The sequence below is a fragment of the Athene noctua genome, chromosome 8 (assembly GCF_965140245.1).
Source record: "Athene noctua chromosome 8, bAthNoc1.hap1.1, whole genome shotgun sequence".
NCBI lineage: Eukaryota > Metazoa > Chordata > Aves > Strigiformes > Strigidae > Athene > Athene noctua.
The window spans coordinates 6286989-6308226 of NC_134044.1; the positions used below are offsets into that span (position 1 = coordinate 6286989).

Genomic DNA, 21238 nt, shown 5'->3' on the forward strand with positions numbered 1-21238 from the left:
TGTTATGTGCATACCTACATGATTGTCTGAATGAAAATCGTACTATTCAAATGGCTTAGATCCTTCAACAGACATGGCACCACTGAAACTATTGAGAGTCCCTCCCACCCCAGCTGGACATGACACAAATACAGTTCTCTTGTTATTAGGAAATAACCTGCATTTCCTAATGGCACAAAGGTGCAATTTTCTCTCCTAAGTAACAGACATAAGATCTTCATTTGTCTTGTTATACAAATATAAGAATCAATTGTTTAGAAGCACCTGGATCATTCCCTGTTGAGTCAGGAACAGAAGCAGCCCTGATTTGTAACATTTCATTTAGTCTACGGAGAATTTTCATTTAGTCCACAGAGGAGGAAAAAAAAAAAAAAAGGCAGCTCTTTGCCACACACCAAAACATTTCCTTAGCTGATTCTGTATGGGCAGAAATAGAAGGAAGGTTTTCCAGAGATATCGGACTACATTTTCTGTTATGACTTTTATACAACAACCTGGGCCATAACTATTAAGAGAAAAAAGCAGGATCTAACACATGAGGCACTGATTAAATGCATGCAGAAAGGAAGTTCTAGCTTAGGTAACTGATTTTGGCCTGCTGGTCAGCTGTATTTCTCAGAGTGCTATTTATCAACCCACAATTACTACCTATCCAGCTGTATGAAGGCTGCTTGATGGATCCAGAGTCACACAGAGCTCTGCGGCTGGGCTAGGGCAAGCTAAGCCTGGTCACAGAAAGGAGGAACAAGGAACAGTTTCTGGAGTAGCAAGTCCTATGAGAGGTGCCAGTGGGGCATGGGGCCTCAAGCATTCCAAGGATCACTGGTCACACATGGGAACGGTAGATACTAGCAAGAAGACAAAGAGGGCATGTCAGGACACCATTAAAAGGGGAAGAAAAGGAGATCTAAAAGCTCCAATGTTTCTAAGTGTGCACCTCTAAAATCATGATAGCAGATACTTACTATTTATTTTTGTACAAAGCTTCTATTCCAGTTCATAGTCTTCTCTTTACAGGAAATACTATGAAACCTAATAAAAGCAATAATAGAAAGGATAAAGAAAGAAATTATCATGTCTCCTACAAACACACCTCTTTCCCACTGCAATCTAAAAGTTAAAGGAAGCTCTCCCAAGAAACCGAGACCACAAATCAGGAAAAGTTACACAATTGCAAAATAGTCATGGCAAAAAGCAAGAAGAACTACCTGTTAAAGCTCCTCTTTCTAATATGAATCCACTAAGATTTGCATCAGTACTTCCATTCCAAATGTAATCATATGCAGGGATCCTAATTTTAGCATGATACATCAAAGACAAAGTCTTAATACAGGAAAAAGAAGAGAGCCAATCTCTCAAAACTTTCCCATTCCAATTAAAGATTCGGAACAGATGTAGTTATCCTCAGCAGGCTGAGGATCCAAGGCTGTTGGATCCTCTAAAATCTGACACAAACCACCCTTCAGTAGCTGTGAATATGCCTACAAGACTGAGGGAAAGGGAGGATGTGGAGAAGACATGACCCAGAAATTCTTTACTTGCAAGTCCAATTCTCACATTGTTGCTTAAAGCCTGCAGATACCCCAAATTCCAAATTTTTGGTGACCTCCAAAGCAACCATAAATTCATCTCAGTGAAAACAACAACAACAAAAAAAGATCCCAAAGCCTCCTGGATCAGCAGTTTTTGGAAATAATGTAAAATGTGTGATGCAGCGGTGTAACGCACAGCTGACCAGAATAGTATCTCATTCAAAACTACCACTTGCCAGTATTTCAAAATAAGGCACTCATCCTGGAATACAAACACACATAAGGAGTTAAATGGTTTGAGTTCACGCCCTGCTCTAACCAAACTGCAAGTCAGTCTTACTCAGCCAAGCTCCAATTCCCCTTAAGTCCTGCTCTCCCATGGCAGAACTATACAGCTTCGTTCCGACACAACCTGGTAGAGCATTGTTAATTACAGAAGAGGGAAAAACAAACACATTTTTTAAAAGTCATGTGTTTATGCATGTTTTCAACACACCTACGTTTGGTTCTAAGATGACATGCTAACAAGCAGCTAACATGGCTACTGTAGCAACTCAGTCCTCCATTCAGACAGTAAATTTGAATGGAAAAGCAGACAAAGAACCCCTCCTTTTAATAGAAATTGCACTGGGTGGTAGAGGCTATCCTACAGAAGATCAATAGCATTCAGATTCACACCAAAAGCAAGAGCTCCACGCAACATCTGAAGAACAGTTAAAGAGTCAATGGGAAGCTGCTAGGTAGCAGCACCAGCTAATCATTTCCCCAACAAAACAGATAGTAAGTATACAGCAGATTATATTTATAACCATACAAATCTTCCTAATTCCTAAATCTAAAACATCTGAGTTTAGAGAAACTGTCTTAAGCTTTCTGCAAGGATGGCGATAATTACAGATCCCGTACTCATTAAGTAAACCCCAACTCCCAGCAAAATAGCAAACAAAAGGCATAATCGAATAGCTACACTTCCAAAATATTTACATTTCAGCTGCATGTTGTAGAAATGCAATCCAAACACATGTCCATGAAAGCAGCACAGGATAAAGAATCCATGCTAACTTCAAATCTGATGTATTGCACGTATCACTTCACAGATATTTTTGTAGACAGATGACGAACAGTCATTTCAACTTAAGGTCAGATGGAAGAGTAAGTTTTAGTGAGAATCATGTTCACATGCCATGGATTTGACCAGATATCTCTACACAGTTATAACACAACGGACTGCTTTCACAGAATCATCTAGGTTGGAAAAGACCTTGCCGATCGAGTCCAACCATAACCTAACTGACAACTCCCAACTACACCACATCCCTAAGTGCTATGTCGACCCTACTCTTAAACACATCCAGGGATGGGGACTCTGCAGCCTTATAAATTTCAGTCTCACCACACTGGCATACACAGGACTGGTCCAAGTACTGCTCCAAAGCAGCTTTGACAGCCATGCCATGGGACGGAGAGGCAAAGGCAGAAGGATATGGCTCAGATGTTCTCACACACAATCATTGTTGCAAATCAGAGATCCTAAACTAGCAGTAGAGCAACCAGTAAGTACAGGGCCAACATTCAACCAGGCATCCCCTGCTCTGCTCCGCAGACACAACTAAGGGAAAAGCATAAAGGACGAAAGGGAAGAATTGAAGTAACAAAGAGGTGAAAATGATTGATCTGTGTATTTGTCCATTCATGCCAAATGGCCGAAACATGCAAGCATACAATTACAAAACAAGCATACAAGCAGTTTTCCTTACTGCCAAAGTTTACTGCAGTTCTAAAGTTTTGAAAATATTTTGTCTGAAGGTAAATGCTCACATGAATAAACTCACTTAAAATCAAGTACACCTCTTCTTAAACTGAAGCATTCTCAAAGCCTACCCTCTTCAACCACAATGCCCTCAACTGGTGGGCAACTTGGGAAGCTATGACATTCTACAGTAACAAAAATTTTTCAAAGTTTGAGCTATGTTGAAGCACAGAAACTCTGAAATCTAATCTAAAAATCCCAACACTACAAATGTGCTTGTAAACACTAAGACTGCTATCTCTTACACTGAAAAACATGATCCTGTTGCTTTTACACACCCTCCATCTGTCTATATTCCTCTGTCTCTCATGTTACAGTAACACTGTAATCTTTCTGGGACTGGCACGTTTTCTTAGGTTTTTATATACAGCACAGTGAAGTCCTAGTCCATAAATAAAATACTACACATGACAGCAACAGCATTAAGTCATTTTCTGTTAATAACTGGAAGAAAAGAAGTGTTATACCCTCTTTTTACAACTATACACACCTGACAGTTTAGATCAATAACGCATTACACTATACAGCATTACTAAAAGCATACATACAAACTGCTCTAAAAGTAAAATACAAAATATATCTGCATATCAGAGATAGTGAATTAATATTTTCAAAAAAAATAAAAAAGAATCTAAGACATTCCACATTTGTCTTCTAAATTAAGGTAAGAAAATAATGAAAGTGTATTTCCTAATTCCAGTTAACTTCAAAAAATTGGTTTTATTTTCTGAGTAAAATTCTTTTCATCTATTGAGAATCTACAGTTGGCAGAAGAGAGCACACTGCAAATTGAAATGCCACGCTATCATGACTGGGGCATGAAGCTGAGGTTTGAATCTATTGTTTTTTACTGAACATACTTGCTTTGAGATATCTGCTCTCTTAACCTTGTCAGTCTCGCTCAATCATTTTCTTTTTGAAGTCTAAAAATGCAACAGTGAGAATGAAATAAGGATTTCCTGTAAATCAGTCCTTATGCATTTAATTATCTCCAACATTTTTTGATTGTTATTGACTTGCCCAACAGTTTCAATGTTACAGTACAGACACTCTTGCTCAAAGAGCATCTAAAATTCTACATCTAGAAACGGCCTAAAAGAATGCCTTTCCTGTTTTCAATCTCAAATAATAGGGCTAATAAAACAACAAAAAGAAGTTTAAAAAATCTATCATCTTCAGGAGAAAAAGATGTGCAATTAAAAGCTGAATTATCATTGAAATACCACACACACACACACAGTGTAAACTGAAGGACAGTCAATGGTCCTCTTTTTTTTATTCCACAAAAGTTTTGTGTAGGAACTATCTCCACACACACTCCTATTCAAAATATTTGTCAGAACATACTGCTCCTCAGGTCTTCACCCACATTTTTCACAAGATGTCAGACTAACTTCGGCAAGCAGGACCTTAGACTTCATCAGACTGAGAACTCAATTTCATAAGATTTACTTCAAGTACTCACACAGTCAGAACCCAAGTCACAGCATTGAGGAACTTCATATAATTAGTGACTGAGCAGTAATGCTACCTGTATAGAAATGCCATGTCAGAAGAAAAGCAAAATAGAGGAAGAAAACCACCCACCTTCTAGTCCACAGTAAGAAAGCTACTGAAATTTCACAACTCCGTTGTGAATAAAGTGTGTAACTCCAGGAGAAAGAGGACACTAAACAAGATTCCAGAAACACTGTTACAAAGATGTCACCCTCAAAACAGCAACTGTGTTAAAGACTCCCCAACAGAGCCAAACCCTCAGATTCACTTGCTCACTCTGCTTTTACAGGTTTTTCTTAATTTTCTTTGTGTTTTCTTTCAATCTGGATTAATTTGTCAAGATTTACCGGACTACACTTCCACCATGCTTTTATACTCTGGAGACAAGTCAGCAGTCTGACAAAGACTGGAAAGAACAAAGAGAAAGAAAAAGATAATTACAATGACAGGTAAAATATGGACACAGATATACAAGATGACCAAACACATGATGTGTGTGTTCATTAGATTTCTTGTTCCAGCACCAATAAGCCCTACCCACATTGCATGAACAAAAGTTATAAACAGATAATGAAGAGACTTCCCTGCCCCAAATTGCTCACATTCTAGGTGTCAAATGACAGCCAAAGCCAGACAAGCTCAGGAAGCAAGTTTACATGATGATTATAAAGGCTAAATGGATGATATCTTGCCAAGATGATTTTCTGTTTCCTTTTAAACGTATTTAATGTATATTTCTCTCAATACTTCACATAGAATTATACCATCCTGTCAAAGCCTTAGGCCAGACAATTCTGTAAAATCTGTATTCAATCTCTTTTAAAAGTAATAATGATATCTAAACAATATAACACTTTGTCTTAAGAGTCAAAACACTATAATACTAGTAACCAGTCAAACACTTTGATACACATAAGTATTTAATGATTACCAATATAAGCTCCTAGCAAGACTAACATTATCCAATTATACACAAGCCTAGTTCTGCATATTACATTCTTGACAAACAACTGCACACTATTTCATAAATCAAACTTGCATACAACATGCAGAAACTCTTATAACAGTCAACTACTCACAATGCCGGTGACTCCACAGTATCACTGTTGATTGCTGATTGATATAATGTGATTTCAGTGTAATAAATAAGACTTTAGATAAGGTTCTCCTATGTTTAAGGAGAAATCCACTTCTAACAATATAGGCACTAGCTTTAGTTATCCTATAAAGACTTGTGCGGACACGATCTTTGTTCCTAGATAGGGTTTTGCAAGACAGTGATTTACATTCCATAGCCAGAATTAAGTGTTCTTCCTAGGCTTTCGTTAAGTTTTCCACTTGAATTTGCTATTTTGAAAGTATAAAGTCATGAGAATTTTCTGACAAAAGAGTGCGATCTCCTCCATTATTCCTCCCTTTGATTTTTCCTGTGTTCTTTCAAAGACTAATAATTTCTTCTTCCTAACAAGCTGCCCAAATGACAAGGTGCAGCAGGGGATACATTAATGCAATCAGAAACACACAAAAACTACCAAGGTCAACAGTTATTTACATTACTATAGCAGCTGGAAATGCTAATAAAAGACCAGGATCACAGGCAGTGCAGAGATCCAGGATAAAGCATGGTGCCCATCCCAGAGCTGCCAGTAAAAGGAAAGGCCAGCGACAGCCGATAGATACACACACGGAGGAGGAAAGAACAGAAAGGGGCAAGAGCATGACAAACCTAGGCAACATAATGGGCAGTGGATTCAGCATATTTTGGATGGATCTTTCACAAGTATTTTGTTTATCATGACCTTAAGGAGAGTTTTTAAGAATGGCATTTAAAGGAAGACAATGAAGGTGCAGAGGATCTTCACAGCACACACTTCTCTAACATGAAAGACAGTGTAGGAAAAAACAAAAAGGTACCCATCCGAATTTTTACACAAAGCGAATGAAAAGGCTGTCATTACAGGCCTGTGACAGTAACTGACATTTAGACCATGAATCACAGGTGACTAGCAGCATGGGCTACACTGAAAAGTACAAGATGAAAGGCGTATTTCAGATGCAGGAGGGTAGCACTATTGAGGCAACAGAGAATGTGATCAGGAGTTTGTCCAGGGAAATGACCTTTTCAGCAAGATTCAGATAACCTTGAAAAAACAGTAAAAACAGTAAAAAGTACTGGATACTTGATTTTCATAATACATACTATGGGAGATGAAACAGCATGGGGAAAAATCAAGAGACATGGAGAGTCTTAGAGGACATGAGAGGCTGGGATGAACTTCTGCACACACTCATTTTATGTTTAACATGCACTGCAGAAAAATTTTAAACGTGAAGGTTTATTCGTTTTTTCCACATTTAACTTACATCTTGTATGTGTATAGAAATCAAGTACATTCCTTAAATTATTTATGGATAGTAGATCATCATACTGATTACAATTTCTATGAAAAATGGAACAATACAAGACACCAGGTAAGAAACACTTTCATTTTCTCGTAATCTACAGGATGAAAATGTCAATCTTAATCTAGAATCTTGACAAAAGTGTATACACATCTTCTGAAAAGGTATTATTCCAAAGGTTCGCAGGTAGTCTTTCAGCCAGAAAAGACGGCCTCATACCACTGGAAATGTTTAGAGATTGAACACACACAAGTTGCACGCTGAGTTCAATCACCATCATTCACAACGTAATATTAATATTTACTTACATTCCCCGGGACATCATCAAGATTTTAATTTTGCATATTCAGAAGATAAAAAGTGAGAACATTAAGGAATATCACATTGCAAACTATTATTTTTATATCTTGCTGAGAAAAAAACAATCACAGGAAAGAATTTAACACCCCTTCCCTCACCCCACGTGCAGAAAAAGACTGAAGCCTTGTACACTCAAACCAGAAATGGCATATAGAAGATGAATAATTATACTGGCAATTACTATACTTTTAAACAATAAAACTTAAGAGTCAAATGACACCATGTAATTAGTATGCAGTATGTTTAAATCAAGTAACCTGATGCATGATTAAATTGAGGTCAGCATGTGGTCAACATTGCCAGGTTTTTTTTGTGGCAGCCAGAAGATAACCTGGTGAAAGAGGAGTTAATGGACGGTGGGTCTAACAACAGAGAATTACACCAACGGATAATGGTCACACCTCATCTTAGACTCAGAAACCTCTTGAATTATCACTCTCCAGGGAACAGTAGAGTAAAAGGGAAGCATGTCCATATTTCTATTTCCCTATTCATTTACTGGCCACCAAATAAGACTGTGTCAGGTTGCCCTGCAGCCTCACCCAATGTGACAGCACCTGAGTGCAGCATGGGGAAATACGTGGCAGTTGACATTTCATCAGCTGAGATGGCACCAACAAAGAGGATAAAACCAGAATGGCAGAATCAGAAGACCATCTCCCACAAGGGTAATGCTTCACCACTACTGCACGTAAGTTTCTTGGTTACACAGACTACTGACTTCTAACAGACTCTGGCTCTCCTACCCTACAGTTCGTCATCTTTTGTTGCCTCCGCTGACCAGAAGCTGTTGATAGTGGATTGCAAACCAGTGGAATTCCTTCCTCCAAACCGATGGCACACTAAGCACACTGGATTTATGAACTGTCAGGTAGTACCAAAATACAAAGGAGGAAACTTATCACCAAAGTGTCGATGTAGAATACCCGTTCCTTATACTGCACTGCTCTGAAACACTGACCTGGTCCACAGTTAGGGCAAAGTAGCCCAACCATGCCAAGATCAAGGACAAAACAAGCACCTCTCACTCCTCCAGCAAACACTTCAGGAGACTACAGTGAGCCAAAATTCTCTACTCCTGCAAGGTCTCTCAAAATCACAATGCTTTTTTAGGGGGATCAGAAGAGGTCACAAAGATAAACTAAGCTGAGTTCTTGTTTTTTCCTATGGTATGATGTGCCACTTTAGGAAAGACATTTTCCCTCTCCTTTGCCTCAATTTATCCATCTCTAGCACCAATAAACCCACACTGAAGTCCTTTCGAAAAGTTCTTGAGATCTACAAAGTACCCTATAAAGAACATTTTGTTTACATTTCACCAGAGAACAGCATCAGCCAAAAATAAGGCTGGTTTTGTCAAATGGATGGAGACAGTCTTCTCCAACCTGGAGCCCCACACAAGACAGATACAGCTAAAAAGGAATGTTCCAGCCTCCCTTGTGCTCCATACAAAAAACAGGCTTTCACTCCACCTAGAAAACACATTGTTTGGTGTACTGGAATAGGAATGAATAGTATACAGGAGGTGGACAGAAATACTCTAATGGAGACACTCTGCTATCTTTCTCCCTCTGTAGGGAACCATTTTTTCATTGAGCCAAAAGCAAACTATACATCTCGGCAGCTTTCAGCTCAAAGGTCAGCAGAGTACAAAACTCTGCTTAGTGGGGTTATACAAGTGCAAAGGGGTGGGTAACAATTTGTCTGAATAAAAGACCAAGGAGTATGGGATTACAAAAAAAACTATTTCAGAAACAATACTTCTGCATTTCTATAATCCAGCAGTAAATAAAGGAAACCAGAGGCATTGCTGGTGATGGCTGGTTGGTTTTTTTTTAAATAGTTCACTGATTTTGGACTACATCCATCTCCAGCACTGTGATTACAATTCATATAGTAATTAACTACAAACCAGAGCACACTTCTCCAGCCAAATCTTTTTTGTTTTGTAAATTTCATTGTACTTCAACACCATTACCCAGACAGCCCTATTTCAAGCTGATATTCCCAAATTCAGTAAAAATAAGTATCAGCAATACTGCAATTCAGCCAAATTCAAATCATAGAATTATAGAACAGTTTGGGTTGGACGGGACCTTAAAGATCCTCCAGTCCCACTCCCCTGCCATGGGCAGGGACACCTTCCACTAGCCCAAGTTGCCCAAAGCCCCGTCCAACCTGGCCTTGAACACTGCCAGGGAGGGGGCAGCCACAGCTGCTCTGGGCAACCTGTGCCAGGGTCTCACCACTTCCACAGTAAATCCCTGTATCTAGTCTAAATCCACACTCTTTCAGTTTAAAACTATTATCCCTTGTCCTATCCCTACACCCCCTGTTCAAGAGTCCCTCCCCATTTTTCCTGTAGCCCCTTTAAGTACTGGAAGGCCGCCATAAGGTCTCCCTGGATCCTTCTCTTCTCCAGGCTGAACACCCCCAAGTCTCTCAGCCTGTCCTCACAGGGGAGCTGCTCCAACCCCTGATCATCTTCATGACCCCCTCGAGCAGATCTGTGTCCTTCTCATGTTGGTGCTCCCAAAGCTGGACACAGCACTGCAGGAGGGGTCTCACAAGAACAGAGTAGAGGGGGAGAATCCCCTCCCTCGACCTGCTGGCCACACTGCTCTGGATGCAGCCAGGATACAGTTGGCTTTCCTACTGTAAAAAAATGGAGAATGTTTTTTGACTCCACATAGCTCTAAGTGCCAGTGTACTGTATTACTTATTTCTGGGAACGATCAGGTTGGTTGATTACTTGGACCCAGTAATGTTATCCATCCCAAGACCCACCGAAACCAGCCAACCCTGCCCATTCACCATGGAGGATGCCAGATGAACAACTTTGTGCTTAAAGACCTTTTGGATCAACTGAGCATTATCTTTCAGGCATTTTACTTACAACCAGGAGTCCCAGGCTCCATCCCTGCTACAACGCGGTTTCCCCCTCGGACTCATACCATTAATGTTCTTTCCAGTTGCCTGCTTGGAATAGATGATAACAGGGCAAAACAGTGTGCACAGCAATGTCACTGCAACTCCTGCTATTACAAGTAACAGGGAACTTTCCCAACTAGCATCTCCCCATTCCTTATAAAGCAAAATGTAAGCACAACTTTGCCAATCCCCTTGAGTTGGGAGTGAGAGGCACAGAGTGATACAAAACTAATCTACCATCCCTATAGCTGGGAGAATGTGGCAACACCTGGCCCCACGATTTGACACACACACACACACACACCCCCCCCAAGGTCAAATGAATGCTATTTCAGAAAAACAACACAAAATTATTGCTTTATGACCAACATACTTTCCTTCATGAAAGAGCTGTCTCTTTAGAGGCCGAGCACGATCAATTTCTAATGCCTGTAAAAACGGAAAGTGCAGCAAATAATAGTTTGGGATTTTTTTTAAACTGCAGAGCTCAAACAAAGCTTTTCACTGTATCTCTGATACCTGCTAATTTGGTGACCGAAATGTGATGTAGGTTTCAAAGTATCTTGTTCTGTCTCTCTGCAGAGATCATCAGCAGAAAAAATAAATTATCAGTGTGTGGATACTCATTTCCTCAAATTAGCCTCAACATAAGATGACAGGAGCAGAGCCAAGCTTTCTGTGGGCCCTTACACGGCACCTGTTAGCACTCCATAAAGGACACAGAAAAGGGAGGCCAGGTTTCTATCTGCTGTCTGCCCACAACAAAGCTTTCCTGTCAGACTATTGATACCTCTTCTGACAGCAACTCTCAGCCTGCACACTCATGCCACTATTAATCCACTAACAATGAATGAGTAGCCTTGCTTGGAAGTGTCCCTGAGGAGTGCAGGGACTGCATGAGGGAATTTGGGGAGAAACAGAAGGATGGCTGTGCCAAATAACATGTAATATCACCACAAAACATCAATCTAAGCTAAAACAATACATTTGTTTACATGCAAGCCTAAAAAAGGTTGCAACAAACTAAGGTCAAAGAAGAATCTTCTGGTTATCAAAGGGAAAAGTGAGTAACATAATGAAAGCACACTTTGATCATTTCAATAGTACTGCTGGGCATTTCAGGCTGGAGCAAAGACAGAAAGACAGGCACTTCTTTGGATGGGATGAACTGACATGCACCAAAACGCATCCAAAAACAAAGCCACCTGCGAAGAGCCAGAGGGTGACATACTAGGATCAGTACAACTGGCATGTTCCCCTCTGCTACACCGCTCCTATTACAGTCTTGCATGCTTACACATCTCATGCACTTACTCCACCTTGCCTTGGACTCCATTTGGAGCAGGGAGTCATTAGTAAGAGATCTGTAGAGTGACTAAGACCATGGTTATGAGTTTTAGGCTACACCATGGACAAAAACATTAAGAGAAAGTGAATCCAGCAGCTTTCCATGAAACCCTGCCCTGGGAGTCTGTGGTTACATTCAGCATGCCAAACACCCAAAAGATTTTGTGACGATGTATGATTTTGCAGGAGCTGATTCTGATTACATGCTTCCCAAGCAGCCAGCTGGCTCTTTCATTCCTGTTGCTCTCCTTTCCTCCTGTCCTGGTACTCACAGGGAGGACATTTTACAGCCCGCAGCTGATGCCAATGTGCCTCTTCCTACTCAAATCAGGTGTAACAGCAACAGCAGCTAAAGTTAAAGCACATCCATGCAGGAGCTTGATTTATTAAGTGTTTGAGCAAGGACTGGGTTGCTAATATTAAAAGCTTTAAAAGAGGAAAAATAGCAGGATTGAACCATAGCGCTAAGGCTGTCCATATGTATGGATTGGGCATTAGACCAAATATAACAAGCCTGCCCACAGCTGTGGTATATTTAATCAAGACTTACAGACTGTTTTGCACCACTAAATCCAGCACCTGTGAAAATTGTCTTATTTCAGCTGTGGACAAAGCTACTTAAATAACATTTTCAATTTCAAGAAAAACTAAAACAAAATCTCTTCTAGTCCAAAATGTCCACATGCAACTGCAGTACCCAGGCAGTGTAAAGGGAATATTTAACTGAACTCATACCAAAATTTCTACTCACATGAAAAAGCTCTTTCCTATTAATATTTGTGGTATCTAATTTCAAGTCCTCAGAACTAAGTGTCTTTTGAATTTCATGAAAGAAAATAAGGAGATAGAAACTTTAAAAAAATTATCTCTGTCCCCTCACCTCATTCCAAAGTAGTTACTCTTCCCACTGCAATTTAATTCTCACCACTATGTTCTCAAAGCAGGACTCCTGAAAATCCATTTCTTACACCGTACCAGTCTTGAAAATTATTTCATCAGTATGGGTATAATATTAATAGCATTGTCTGATAGAACTGCATAAAAAGCAGTTAGGATTTCTTTTCCTCAGCAGTAGGCAGCAAGACTAACTACTGCTTTGCTTTGACTACACTAACAGTACTAAAAATGTGTATATATAGAAGAAAGTAAATTGTGCATGAAAATTGTACAAGTCAACATCACCACATACAAATGAATAAATCACTATTATTTTAGCAAGTCTGCGCCAGTCCTCACTGTTGCAAGAAACATGAAATCTGAGCAGCACCTGAAAGCTTCTAAAATAAGGATGTTTCTTTTCTCAGCTTCAAATGTGCTTTTGACACAGTTTTATCATTCAAAATTACAACAAAACAGACCAAAAGGACAGAGTTAATTCAATGCAAAGATCTTCCCTCTTAGTAAATATCTCACACAGTACTACTCTTAGCAACAGAATGTTTATACAGCACAAGATAAAGAGAGGCTTTTCAACTGACACCTGGGACAAAACCAATGGACAAAGGCAGCTCCCAATGCAAAAGAGAAAAGTTACATTTTTCAAGTGTTCCCACCTAATGTGGACAGAAGGCCAGTTGTACCAAGTTACAACAAACAACCTATTTACCCACTTCCAGAAAATGCTTGTAAATTTAAACTGTGTGAAATGTCTAACTACTTCTTTCATTCCATCAAAAGGCTTCATCAGCAATGGACAATAAAGACACTGGCTTGACCTAAAGGGGCCGGTAGGTTAATCTATTCTGACCTTATCTTCATTCAGTCATGATACTGAAAGATTGCTTGAATAACTTACCAGCATTTAACAGTGCTAACAGACTCTTTTACTACATTGCTCCTTCAAAGTGCCCTCCAAACAAATTTTTTTAACTATGGGAAATATTAGAAATTTTCAAAAATTAATTGTAAAATAAACAAAAATGCCATTTCTCACTCATTAGCACAGAACAGAGGAGAAAGAGGTAAACTACCAAAAGCAGAAGAAAATTATCTTGTCCTTGCACAGCTTTCAGACTTGCACCACCTACTGTAAATTTTACATAACATGCTATCTCTTATTTAACTGTCAATCACATCTTTTATTTAAAGTATTTTCATTCAAATGGAAGAAACTAGACAAAAAAAGCTACTATTCGATAAAAACTGCCTTGTAACAATAGGCTTAATCATACAGAACTCAACACTTTGTATTTTAATAACTACTGGCTTGTTTTCAAAATCCACTCCAATGAGGGTGCTCAGCACTAAACATAGAAAAGCAGTGAGTTAAAATTAAGCACATAATTAGGCCCACAAAAGTCAGTAAGTTGGATTCATCACTCAATGACTGATTGAATCAACTCTCATACAGTTAAAGTTCACAGCCTGTGCTTAAATGCCCTTCTGGAGAAAAGTCTCCAGTGTTCAACACTCTATAGCACACAATCCTATACAAGCATTTTCCTCCTTTATTAATACAATAGACATCTGTATGAAGAAACTACATAGATTCACATCAACCTGTTAGAGCAAGGTAGCTTTGAGAACAGCAAGAGTTACAAGAACAGACTTTCAGCGCAGGTTCCTTCATGCATTCACGTCTAACTGTGTGGCCATAATTCTTGAAAACAGATCACTTTTTATGTGACCTGCCAGGTAGTTAAATGTTTTGACATGAAGAGAGCACTGTGTTCTCATTTCACATATTAATTAGACTACTTACTCTTCAGCATCAACAAACAACTGCATTTCTATTTAACTTTCTACACCTGTAAATGGTTTGGCAAGACAAGAGACTATCAAAAAGCACAAACCACCATCAGGCACCTAAATGACATTTGAAAATGTCTTGAAAAAAATCCATGCCAATCTTTTTTAAAATTATAGCAGGAACAAGGCCTAATCTTAAATCTACTCCTAATTAGAGTTTGGCAGATGCTTAAAATACCAGTCAAGATTAAGTGCCATCTCCTTTTTCCAAATGCAGGATCAAAGAACAGGGAAGTAAACCCTAAACCAGTGACTACCACATGTGATGCAAGAGAAATGAAGAATAAAAAGCTTTTCCTTTTGATTGCAGAGGATACTTTTATCAGCTACTCAGAGGACTGCAGTCCCTCAAAAGTTCCTACCTTGAAAAGCTGTGATATGACCAACAATCATGTACTTCAGTTCAAAGTTCAGTGCCTGGATACTTTGAGTCCTCTCCCTTCGGACAGCTGCCTGGTAGCTCTCTTCCATTTTTTTGGTGCAACACGTTGGTGCTCTATGTTGACAGATCTGTAAATCTGACTCTTAAAGCAAACAAGAAAAAACAATAATTAGAAAACCTTCCAATTTACACCACAAAATTAAATAATGCTTCTTAATGTCAAAACATCTACCATGTTTAACATTTTGAAATAAAACACAACCCATAAGGAATGACACTGTGAAACCCAGTTATTGTCTCAAGAACACTAACTCATGACTGTTTCGCCTTACTTTGGATAACATCACATTAACAGCTGCTGTCTTACTTTACACTGTTAAGAGCACTGGGCACAAAACCATCTAAACACAGCCAAGGGCACTGCAGAATCACTGAAGATGCACAAAGGGGCAATATTTCCACTGTACACCTCGTGCTAAGGGAATCATAACTTGAAAATCTGAGTGAAAACCATGCCTCACATTAGGATCCAGTTTACCTGTGTAGTCCCTGAAGGAGCCCCCTATTCACCCCTTACACTAAGTGAAGCCTCTCAAAAATCTTTGACCTCCTAAGCAGCTCACACAAAAAGAAAAAAAGGCATTTGAGTTTTCTAAAAGCTATGGTAGACAGAGTAGCTTCGATCTTCCCCTCCTCCCCTTTATCTCCAGTTTTAACATGTTTTGTCGCTTTCTGAAGTAGGTATCAAAATAAAACGAGCAGCAATAGTTGTCACAAAACCACAATTGATTTCTGCAACAGACTGAGTTTAGCTGTCTAGGGCCAGAGGTAAAAAAATTACTCCATATTGAGAGAGACTCAGAGCTACCTACAATCACCAGGAAGACAGAGTCTGCTATTTCAATTTCTAGGCTTAACTGGTAGTGAAGATCAACAAGAATTCACCTGAACCTGAAAGAACTGGCTTTCAATTTAGTAGATCTCCATCTACTTAACACTAACCTTAAATTTTTTGAAACCATGTTCTAGCCTGCCTATATGTAATGTAAAGGCACTGAAATCACTCCCACCTCACAACTACAGGGAAAGTCGGAAGTTCAATTAGTAACAATTTTTGTGGAAAAATTTGTAATTGTTTTTTTATGATTCCATCTTTGTACGTGTTCAAGTAATTTTAAGAAACCTACATGGCACAGAGTTGTGATGGACACTCAAGGTCTATTTGCTCTGTACCATGGGATTTGCAAGTACCAGAAAGTTCCAGAAAGGAGCTGTTACAGACTACAGATTAATATATTCTGGTGCTTCACGAATACATGTTTTAAGAAGGAGAGGGAAAAAAGGGACTATTAAGTAGAGCAAATCCAAAACCAGAGGCATGCATCAAAATATACCAGAGCCAAAACAGTCACATAATACTAAAAAGCAGGTATTTTGGACACAGTTTCTCAGTAAAACATGTAAGTAAGAATACCCAGCAGGAAGCCTAGTGCCAGCATGTTTCAGGCATTTCCTTCCCTCCACCTCAAGGTGGCAATGGGCTGTAGGTGCCCACCTCCATCCCCATCGCTCAGGCTGTAGGGAAGAAGACACTCTTTCTTGGGAAGGCCTGTGCCATGCTGGGGCCAAGCTCCCCACTCCCACCCTGCTAACAGTTTTAACAGCCTTTTCAACACCTGACAGGACATGGTGGCAGCCCAGCAGGAGGCTGGGCCCAAAGCAGCAGTGAGGCATTGGCACCCTCCCTGCTGCCAGGTCTGGAGTCGGCCTGTCCCCACTGCCACTGTCCTTGGGGCAGCCCACCACCCTTCTGGGCCCAAGGGGACCTCTGGTTTTAAATCGCCATAAACAGTGGTGGCAATCCCTCCCCACACAGCAATGGTGGGACCAGAGGGCACAAGTGGATGGAAACAGTTCCAACTCTCCAAAAGGCCATATTCCTCCACAGGATTTCACCCAGGCCACCACAGAATGCCCAGACCTTTCTGTCCTTGAGACAGAAATATAAACGAGCAATTACACTGCATTAATCCTCGTCATCTGTCCTTGCAGGTTAACACATACCAAGACTCCACATACAGTTGATGATGATAAAAAACAAGAGGGTACAAGGATGCACACTGAAAAATCAGCAGAGAAACATCCCAACAACCAGGCTCTGCCCAGGGTTGTGTCCAGGTCAACAGCTCATTGAGACCAAAACTGCAGGGAGGAGCTTCAATAAATCTCCCTTGCCAAGAAAAAAATAAAACCACCAAGAGTCAAAACATCTCATTTGACTTGAAAATCCTGCTTCCTATTTACAACTCTCAGTTGAAAGTGCAGATAATTTATGTCAAAAAGGTCAAAACTGAAGTGAAATACTTCAATCTACCTACATTTTTGTATCAGTTCACAAACAAACATCAAAGTTGACCCAGACTGGGCTGACTCAGGATATCACTTTGGAGGTGGCTTTGTTTTAGTATAACCTCAAAAACAGGGTAAAACAACTCTACCTACTCAAATCTGAGGTCCTAAACCCTGCTGAAAGCCCTTAAGATGAGACCACCGCACACTGGCATAAGCCAGCAGGCTGCTAAAAGCAGCAGCAGGAGGGCTGAGTACTTGTCACCGGCTGGGCACGCTCGCCTGCTCTTGTCTGCCAGAGAAGTTGTCCCAGGTTGAAATTAGCTTCTTGGCCAGGCTAATTTTTACTTGGATTGGTTCCCTGATCCAGTTCACCCCATGAACATATGTTTCTTCTGTCACAAAGAACTGGGGGTCAGGGAAGGACCACTTCTCTAAGCTGGCACCACAAAAAGTATGTGAAATGATAGTACAGACCGCTGAGCAACTAAATCAGTTGGCAAATAGGCGTCTGAGCAGAGGTGTTGTAAAACGTAGCCCAGCATCTGCATTGCGGGGCTGTTGTTACTCAGAGCATTCCTCCTTACAGCAGCCCTCTGAATTTTTGTTTGAAAGACTTTTGCAAAGCTCAGACCTGTATCAAAAGGGTTTGAAATACAAGGTGCTCCATGGTGACTACATGCCAGTCCTGGTGAGGAAGCTACGCACCGCTATCAGAGCTCTGCCTAGAGTTCCCCTTTGAACCGAGGCACCATAGAAACCTGCATCTCCTCCAAAACGCTTTAAGAATATGGATATCTCAACTGGAACTGCACTCCTGGGATTCCCCACCCAGCTATCTCCTTCGATGAATACTGCAGGAGCCTGAAGATTAGTTTTTGTTGGTCCGGAGCCAAAATGATGCAGAAGGCACTCTTAAATAGAAACAGCACTAAGCTCATGACAGTTAAGAAGCCTGATGTAAAACATAGAGCATTAAAAGACCAGCAAAGAGCAAACCCCCACTCCCCTAGCAGTACTATCAGGTCAGTCTGTCATGCAGAGAGCTTGGCAATTCCACTAGCCTGGGGTATCACTTTTAATACATTTATAGAAGCCTAATAAAAGTTTTCAGTACTATACATGCCTCAGTGCTGAGATTAAATTAGAACTGATTAGTAATATCTTGAAGTCTTTAAAATCTCTGATACTAATTTTAGTTTCTCTCATCTCTTTCATCTTAATGCAAAATACCCTCTTCAGCAGAAAAAGATGAGGGGAGGAACACAGTGGTGACTGAGCAGCACCATGCATGAACACTGCTGAGATGTAGGCTAAGCACCACAGCTCTCACCCCAGAGACAGAGAGCACCCCACAGTGCTGCAATCACCTCTGCTTCATACATGCACTGTCCATCAGCAACAGGGACACAACCTGAAGGGCAAACTCCTTCTTGAAGTTTAGGAACAAAGCCATTCTAACACCAGAGAAAAAGCACCATTTGTGAATGAGGGAAGTAAACTTACCAACAGTATTATTTCAGCAATTGATCCTTCTAATTTCTCTTTAGAACTTCCTTACCTGCTTTCCCCAAGCTACCCCTTATTTCCTAACCAATAATTTAGTTTGGAAGGAACCTCTAGTTCAACTTTCACCTTAAAGCAGGTCAAACTACATACAGGTTTCATCCCAGTCAAGTTTCAAGCATCTCCAACAATGGATGATCCCACAACTTCTCAGGGCTCCTCTTCAACTATTTGACCACCTTTGTGCTAAAAAAAGAATTTAAAAATTATATCTAATGAGAATTTTCCATGTTCCAACTTGAGTCCATTGCTTCTCAGCACATCACCATGTGCCAGCAGGCCTCTGGCTCTACTTTATTTCCTCCCAATAGATAGTTCAAGACAGCATTATCATCGCCCTTAAATCTTTTCCTACAACTGAACAAACCCCGCTCTCTATTGTCATGTGAGTTCCAGCCCCCTGACCATGATGGGAGCCCTCTGTTAGACTCTATGACACAGATGTGAAGTACCTGCATCCCAAGACACCTCTCTCATTTTTTTATGCATGAACCTACTGACAGAGCAATACCCTCCGCTGTAAATGCCTGGGCTTCAATTCTAAAAAGTTTATAGCATTCCTAAAATAAATCAATTTTCTGCTTCAGATCAGATGGAAGGATTACTTTGATGATTATGCAACATTACTTTTCCATTCAAGTCTTTTTCCCTTGAGTACTGGTTAAAACTGGCTAAGCTTTTTACTGTTTAAAGTGGGAAAACTACAGACTTTACAACTTTACTGCTATTAGAAAAAAAATGGATAAAGTATCTTGCTTCACTCTGAAAAACAAAGTCACATTCAGAAAAGCAAGAAAAATTTCACTACACTGGAGTCTAAAGCATGAGTATTTTGAAAAACGACAATGATCCCTACTCAAAACTCCTCTGAAACCCTAAAACACTTAATACATGCCAAAGGCATCACCTTCAAATACCTCCCTGTCACCATTATAAATTACTTAAGGTGCCAAACGCACAGAATACCACACATCTTTACATGTCCATCTGGCCAGCTCTACTGAAATCAGATGCAGAGTATTGTTGTTACTTGGGGATTTTTTTGTTTGAAAATCAAAGGTTTTGGGCACCATTCTGAACTTTGGTACAAAGAAAGTCAAAGAGACTTTGGCCATTAAAGCTAGCTGAGTAACTATAAGTTCCTAAAAGCAAAGAGAGGCCTGTTTAGTAAATAAAAATTAACTTCTTCCCAAAGCTCAATATATATTCATTTTGTTAGCTAAAGATGTAACTTCACCATTCTTCTAACACACAGTGCAGATGTCAACTGCCCTGCACTGCCTTTAAAATGCTGTACACACTGTAAAAGCTATACTCTGAAAACAGAAAGCCAGACTTAACACGTGCTAATCGATCTACCTTCACCGACTTCTTCAAAGACAGGCTGATTTATATTTTTCTTAAACAAGCTGAGCCTGTACCTTCCACTGCACAGAATACTCCTAAGCTATTATGATCAGAGGGCAAGCTCAGTGCAATCTATCTTCTGACAGTTTTTATTCCTTTGTATTTTGACAAACTTTTCAACAGTATTTCCAAACAAAGCTTTAGTCCAAAGCCCAATATTTTAATGTTGTACAAATGTCTTCAAAGACTCCCAAGACTGATTATGCCTTAGTAACAGAGAGGAAGGTGCCAAAAGTACCTTGCATTGTGTCTGGCCTAGCTGAACAGGAGCCAACACTTTGTCCTTCTTGACTCATCTGTCTGGTGCAGCTGCTGCCTCAGCTAGAGGGAAATTCAGCAATTAAAACCCAACTAATTTAGGGGAGGAGGCCAAGTCAAATGAAAAAGGAAGCAATTTCCAACCAGGGCTCCCCCTGCAACTACTTGATGCATGAGAAAAGCCCACACTAGCACAGTCACACCAGGGAAAGGGCATCCAGCCATTGTAGGCTGCCAGAAGTTTGTGAGGTCTTTGCTTTATGTAGCTCTTGTGCCCCAGTGGTGCTAAAGTCATCATTACTTTCAAGCTGCAAGGCTGCTGTCAAGAAATACTCATCCAGAGAAACACAAGCCATCCTCACCCAGCCACAACTCAGTCCCATTGCAACCAATAAAATTTGTTCCAACAGAAAGACATACAAAGTGTATTAAACTTACAGAGCACAATATGTGCATAGTCAAACAGCTACTATTTGATTTGCCAATGTTTAAAATATGGTAGTCACTACACTTGAAGTAATGCATGCCAGTAATTACCAGAAAAATCAACAAGCAAGTACAGACTGATTGGTGTACAGCTTTAGGCACTGGTGCAAGTGACTGTGGTACATTAAAAAGCAATTAACCCTATAAGCCTTCTGCTCCTGT

The 21238-nt window shown here is 40.1% G+C and overlaps 1 protein-coding gene across 2 annotated transcripts in view; it reads right to left on the reverse strand.

The window, feature by feature from the left end:
* LOC141963363 (glypican-5-like) overlaps window positions 1-21238 on the reverse strand; it is a 388391-nt gene that overhangs the window by 348739 nt on the left and 18414 nt on the right. For both annotated transcript variants that reach the window (XM_074912617.1, XM_074912616.1), the window contains exon 2: window positions 14991-15152. In XM_074912617.1, the coding sequence (XP_074768718.1) occupies window positions 14991-15152 (162 nt within the window). The remainder of the gene's footprint in view (window positions 1-14990; window positions 15153-21238) is intronic.